We start from the raw sequence: 7,500 nt of genomic DNA, 5'->3' as shown, positions 1-7,500 counted from the left end.
TCATAACAAAGTTATCTCAAGACACTATACAGTTGAAATAAGACTACAGTTGATTAAGGAAAAATAGATCCAGCAATTCAACAAAGAGCAAGAAGCGAAACACTGAACAGGGAGCTATGGCTTTTTAGAAGCAGAAACCTGGAGCGGAACCAGACTCATTGTTGACGGCCCCCCACTTTGACCGGCTGGGAGGAAGGATGGGGGGGTAGACAGATGGATAAGGAGAGAAGTGAGGGAAATTATAGTGAGAAAAAAAGAGGAGAGTGTAGGAGGGTCCATGTTTGTGTCGTTATGAACCAAAACTCCTGACAGATCCACCGTCGACTGCTCAGCAAACGTTACGAGGTGTCGGTTCAGACCCCGAGGGCCTTCCTCGTCTCTCACCCCATAAACTTCCCACGAAACTATGTGAACCTGCTCCACCTCGTGGCCCCTCCTGTCGCGCCGCGGGAGCTTAGCCCGGGTCCGCCAGCGTCCAGACGCAGCCACGTGTTGTGAAAACACTGCAGCTCCACATTCCTGCCGACGCCCCCCTGTGCGGCGCTCCAGGGGGTCGTCGTCAGAACCGTCGGTCACGCTCAACTCTGCTCCTCAGATTCTTGCGAGGGAGTCAAATGTGGTCCCGGGAAGGTCTGCAAGATGAAGCTGGGGCGACCTCAGTGCGTCTGCTCCCCCGACTGCTCCCCCGTCTCCCACAAACACGCCGTGTGCGGCAGCGACGGCAGGACGTACAAGGACGAGTGCACCATGATGATGGCTCGCTGCCTGGGACACCCCGACCTGGAGGTCATGTACCAGGGAGAATGTAAAAGTATGTATTTCCTTCTGTTCCCCCCAAAACCCGTCGCTGACTCCTTTGACCCCTAGAGTCCTGCTCCAACGTGGTGTGCCCGGGGACGCACACCTGCGTGACGGACCAGACCAACAGCGCCCACTGCGTGGTGTGTCGCACGACCCCGTGTCCGATGCCCTCGACCTCCGATCAACCCATCTGTGGCAACGACAGCGTCACGTACCCCAGCGCCTGCCACCTGCGCCGGGCCACCTGCTACCTAGGGCGCTCCATCGGGGTCCGTCACTACGGCCACTGCAACAGTAAGATAGCACACCATGAGAAAATCCGACAGTGCAAATCCGACGATGAAAATCCGACAATGAAAATCCAACAGTGCAAATCCGACAATGAAAATCTGATAATCAAAATCCTACAATAAAAATCCGACAATAAATATCCGACAATAAATATCCGACAATGAAAATCCGACAATAAAAATCCGACAATGAAAATCCGACAATGAAAATCCGACAATGAAAATCTGATAATGAAAATCCGACAATGAAAATCGGACAATAAATATCCGACAATAAATATCCGACAATGAAAATCCGACAATAAAAATCCGACAATAAAAATCCGACAATAAATATCCGACAATAAATATCCGACAATGAAAATCCGACAACGAAAATCCGACAATAAAAATCCGACAATAAATATCCGACAATAAATATCCGACAATGAAAATCGGACAATAAAAATCCGACAATAAAAATCCGACAATAAATATCCGACAATAAATATCCGACAATGAAAATCCGACAATGAAAATCCGACAATAAAAATCCGACAATAAATATCCGACAATAAATATCCGACAATGAAAATCCGACAATAAAAATCCGACAATAAATATCCGACAATGAAAATCCAACAATGAAAATCCGACAATAAAAATCCGACAATAAATATCCGACAATAAATATCCGACAATGAAAATCCGACAATAAAAATCCATTTGAAAATCGGACAATGAAAATCGGACAATAAATATCCGAAAATGAAAATGGGACAATGAAAATGGGACAGTGAAAATCAGACAATGAAAATCGGACAATAAATATCCAACAATACAAATCTGACAATGAAATTCCGACAATGAAAATCTGATAATGAAAATCGGACAATAAAAATGAAAAATCGGACAGTGAAAATAGGACAATGAAAATCCGACAATAAAAATCCGACAACAAATATCCGAAAATGAAAATCCGACAATTAAAATGGGACAGTGAAAATCAGACAATGAAAATCGGACAATGAAAATCGGTCAAGAAATATCCGACAATACAAATCTGACAATGAAATTCCGACAATGAAAATCTGATAATGAAAATTGGACAATAAAAATGAAAAATCGGACAGTGAAAATCAGACAATGAAAACCCGACAATGAAAATCCAACAATAAAAATCCGACAATGAAAATCCGACAATGAATATCCAACAATGAAAATCCAACAATAAATATCCTATAATGAAAATCCGACAATGAAAATCCGACAATAAATATCCGACAATGAAAATCGGACAATAAAAATCGGACAATGAATATCCAACAATGAAAATCCAACAATAAATATCCTATAATGAAAATCCGACAATGAAAATCCGACAATAAATATCTGACAATGAAAATCGGACAATAAAAATCGGACAATGAAAATCGGACAATGAAAATCGGACAGCGAAATTCCGACAATGAAAATCGGACAATAAATATCCGACAATGAAAATCGGACAATAAAAATCGGACAATAAAAATCGGACAATGAAAATCGGACAATAAAAATCGGACAATGAAAATCGGACACTGAAAATCGGACAATAAAAATCGGACAATAAAAATCGGACACTGAAAATCAGACAATAAAAATCAGACAGTGAAAATCGGACAATGATTTGAGTGTATGTTCAAAGACTAGCTTTGTGTAGGTTTGTCTACTTCTTGTATATATACCCCGTAGGAATGTTAGTACCCGTCGCAGGAAAGGTCAGTAGGTCACTTCTGGAAGTGCCAAAGACAAAAAGTGAATCCCTGATGTACGACTGAACAAGGAAATGATTAGCAGTTAGCTCATACTTTAGCATATTCAACTTAAACATAACTTGTAATAGTTTTGCTAACACTTGATGAACGAACACTTGAAATTCAATAGAATACCTGCAGGTACATATAATACAAGGAATAATGAACATAAACATGAATATTCAAAAACAAAGGAACATATACTTGTCATTTCATGGTTCAAATAATACACAATCAATGTCAGTTTCATAATGTCACAGTTTTCAGGAATACTTTCATAATGTCACGATTTCATCTTAAAAAAATCCGACAATGAAAATCCGCCAATGAAAATCTGATAATGAAAATCCTACAATAAAAATCCGACAATAAATATCCGACAGTGAAAATCCGACAATAAAAATCCATTTGAAAATCGGACAATGAAAATGGGACAATGAAAATGGGACAATGAAAATCCGACAATAAAAATCCGACAATAAATATCCGAAAATGAAAATGGGACAATGAAAATGGGACAATGAAAATCGGACAATAAATATCCGACAATACAAATCCGACAACGAAAATCTTATAATGAAAATCGGACAATAAAAATCGGACAATGAAAATCGGACAATGAAAATCGGACAGTGAAAATCAGACAATGAAAACCCGACAATGAAAATCCAACAATAAAAATCAGACAATGAAAATCCGACAATGAAAATCCAACAATGAAAATCCAACAATAAATATCCTGTAATGAAAATCGGACAATGAAAATCGGACAATTAAAATCCGACAATAAATATCGGACAATGAAAATCGGACAATAAAAATCGGACAATGAAAATCGGACAGCCAAATTCCGACAATGAAAATCCGACAATAAATATCCGACAATAAAAATCGGACAATGAAAATCAGACACTGAAAATCAGACAATTAAAATCAGACAATTAAAATCGGACAATAAAAATCGGACAGTGAAAATCCGACAATGAAAATCAGACAGTGAAAATCGGACAATGATTTGAGTGTATGTTCAAAGACTAGCTTTGTGTAGGTTTGTCTACTTCTTGTATATATACCCCGTAGGAATGTTAGTACCCGTCGCAGGAAAGGTCAGTAGGTCACTTCCAATAAATATCCTATAATGAAAATCCAACAATGAAAATCTGACAAGGAAAATCCGACAGTGAAAATCTGACTCTGAACTTTATTCTTGTCTTTGCAGACCCACCGAGGAAATCTCATAAGTTCGATGCGAGCGAGGAGAACGCCGTCTAGACGGACGACACTTCTTCACTTCCTCAACCACTATCTTCTCGCGATGACCTCTTTTTTTAATCATCGTTTGAAGAATTTCTGTCTTCAAAAGATTGTTTTCGTAGAGCAGACGTTATGAACTTATTTTACTGACCTAATTGAAAAACATAATTTTTATTTCAGGGCAGAATTACTTGATGATCCAATTTTTCATTCCATCCATGAAATCTCTTCACATTCTCTTCCTGAAACAGATTTGATCACTTTCAAAATAAGCTGCAAACATTTTTGTTTCATGACTCTTGACCTCTCGCTGAAATGTCGGGCGTAAGCTTTCCCAGAATTCCCCCTGGTCAGCATTTGTGCTTCTAGATATGTTGTTTGCTTTCGTCGCTGTCGGAAAAAAAAACCTGTAAAAAACATACAAAACTGAAAAATGGTTAACCTTGACCTTGTTGTTGACTAAAAATGCGAGTTACATCAATGTCATAAAAACCTCTTTCCATTGGTCAGTTAAAAGTCAAAATTGTAAAAAGTGAAGATACATGTTTTTTATCGGACAGCGACGATGTTAAGGTCCGAGGCTAATGGCTACGTTATCAGGTTAAGCCAGAGGTTTTTCAAAACTCAATCACACATGGAGCAGTCGAGGTCTCTGGACGAACAAAATGTTTATTGACCAAAATGTACTTAACAGGAAGTAGAGTTTTAGTAAAATGTTTGTTCTTGGATGCACTTAACTATACAAACAAGAACATAAATCTACGTTTATCGAGCATCAGGTGGACTTTGATTTTAGCAACAAAAAAAAAAACCCTAATCTATCCATGATTTCTTAACAAATCTTAATATGATTTTTACTAGGAAGCTAACATTAGCATGTAGAACTTAACCATTGAATCTTCTAGAAATGAACCAGCAAAATACACTTGACATGGAATTTTGAGCAAACCGTGTCCTTTAGTTGGAGACATTTTTTGCTTCTCAAGGTAGAGTCCATGGGGTTAGTCCAACGGGTACAGTCTAATGTTAGCATCTCTGCTAACCTATGGTATTAGCATCATACGAAACGATCACATTTCAAACAACCAAAATCTTTTGGTTGGTTAAGAAGTCTTTAAAAAACAGGAGACAATTTAATTGAGAGCAATTTTCAGAAGGTTTAGTTGCCCCTTTTTTTTTACTTAAAGAAAGAAGAATTAATGGCTGTTAGTGTTAGTGCTAGGGTTAGTGTTAGGGCAAGGGTTAGGGTTTGGGTTAGTGTTAGGGTTAGGGTTAGGGTTAGGGTTAGGGTTAGGGTTAGTGCTAGGGTTATGGTTATTGTTAGAGCTAGGGCTAGGGCTAGGGCTAGGGCTAGGGCTAGGGCTAGGGCTAGGGCTAGGTCTAGGGCTAGGGCTAGGGTTAGAAGATTTAAAAACGAATCATTGAACAAATCAAACGTAGCCCCGACACCTGTCCATCACGTTGTTTCTTTAACAAAAGAGTTTTTAATAGCAGTAATAATGTGAGTCCATTGCTGTTTTTCATATGAAAACCCTGCTCATGGGTCGAGTCAGTGAACAAACTTACCGGCGTTTAGGAAAGTGAGGTTGTGCAAGCAAACATGTGCATATTGTAAATACCACTGCTATTTATTGGAGAATGTATCAAGCTCTATTTATGGTTGTTGTCCTGTAACAAACACAAGTAACGTGGGAAAGATATATTTATTGTCTTTTTATTTGTTGTGTTCGCACAGTTGTGGTCGCCCGCGGCAGATTTAACAGTCGCACCCCCGTCGGGTCCATAATTTGATTGGAAGTCGATTCCACCTGCGTTAAAAAAAACAACAGTTTGATCTCAAGCTTTCAATGTTTACTGAATTTAACAGCTTTGTTGACTTCCAGGTCTCTGCACACGACACCACCTCTCGTCAAGTCTTTATGTTCTTTTACTTTAGCTTTTGCTGCTGAACGTCATCAGAGCTTTTTTAGGTTTTCTGGGCCGACAGATGTAATGAGTCAGGCCCGGACGAGAGGAAACGCAATTTGTCTCGGTGGGAAAACTAGTCTGGGTCGAGAGCGCGTTCGTGATTACGCTCCACGAGGAGCACGAGTCGCCGTTGTTGACGTTGGTAACTCCAGTCGATGCTTCCTCAGATAAGCAGATTCGATGTGTGTGAGCAGAGCGACTCAAAACAGATGTTTCCAGTGAAGCCCCCGAGAGCTCTCGTGTACATACTGTGAAGATGTTGAATATATCAGTTTTGTATTTTTGTACTGCATTGTCCAAAACAACATAAAGATTCTTGTTTGTCAAAAATAATTCTTTGGAGTTTTTTCATTTACATCTGTTTCTACTTCTGACCGTTTCTGTCAAGACCTCGTTGAACTGGTTGAAGTCATCGTCTTCTTCTGTTCCAGTATCTGCTAGTTTATTGACCAAAAAGTACTTAACAGGAAGTAGCGTTTTAGTATAATTTTTGTTCTTGGATGCACTTAACTATACAAACAAGAACATAAATCTACGTTTATCGAGCATCAGGTGGACTTTAATTTGAACAACAAAAAAAAAAGAACCTGATCTATACATGATCTCTTGACAAATCTTAATATGATTTTTGCTAGGTAAGCTAACATTAGCATGTAGAACTTAACCATTGAATCTTCTAGAAATGAACCAGCAAAATACACTTGAATTTTGAACAAAACGTGTCCTTTAGTTGGAGACAATTTTTGCTTCTCAAGGTAGAGTCCACGGGGTTAGTCCAACGGGTACAGTTTAATGTTAGCATCTCTGCTAACCTGTGATATTAGCATCACACGAAACGGTCACATTTCAACAACCAAAATATTTTGGTTGGTTTAAAAGTCTTTAAAAAACTAAATTTAATTGAGACAAATCTTCGATGGTTTTTTTTTTTCAGCTTCTTAACTTAAAGAAAAAATAAGATCTTCTGAAGATCTTCAACTCATTTCAAGTTCTTCATTTTGATGAACAGTCATGGCTGCTCTCGATTGACCCCCACACCCCCATTCCACCCGGCCTGCACTCTCTTCTTCACCTCCTTCAATAACTGTTCCCTAACTCTGTTCCCTACTTCTACTCCCTTCACCTTCCTTCACCTTCATTCACACCTATTATCCGGAGTTGGGTCGTAACAGTTTCAGCAGGTAGTCCCAGACCTTCCTCTCCGCAGTTACATCATCCAGCTGTTCCGGGAGGGTTTCAAGGTGTAAACATAGAGTCACACATCACGACAACACACACACGTCTCGCCTGCAGTTCATACTAAACTCTGCAGCCAGAATTCTGAGCTGCTCTAGTAGAAGAACTCACATTTCTCCTTCAAACTCTTCACTGGCTTCCAGTTTCTTTCAGGACCATTTTAAAATTCTGGTTCT

The 7,500-nt window shown here is 39.2% G+C and overlaps 1 protein-coding gene across 1 annotated transcript in view; it reads left to right on the top strand.

The window, feature by feature from the left end:
* fstl3 (follistatin-like 3 (secreted glycoprotein)) overlaps positions 1-5,380 on the top strand; it is a 9,452-nt gene extending 4,072 nt beyond the window's left edge. Inside the window, exons 3-5 of the mRNA XM_087783258.1 lie at positions 596-811; positions 868-1,095; positions 4,086-5,380. Of these exons, the coding sequence (XP_087639384.1) occupies positions 596-811; positions 868-1,095; positions 4,086-4,138 (497 nt within the window). The 3' untranslated portion in view covers positions 4,139-5,380. The remainder of the gene's footprint in view (positions 1-595; positions 812-867; positions 1,096-4,085) is intronic.
* Positions 5,381-7,500: the final 2,120 nt, after the last annotated feature.

The sequence above is a fragment of the Callionymus lyra genome, chromosome 2, assembly GCF_982586985.1.
Source record: "Callionymus lyra chromosome 2, fCalLyr1.hap1.1, whole genome shotgun sequence".
NCBI lineage: Eukaryota > Metazoa > Chordata > Actinopteri > Syngnathiformes > Callionymidae > Callionymus > Callionymus lyra.
This window is presented reverse-complemented; position numbering and strand designations above follow the sequence as displayed.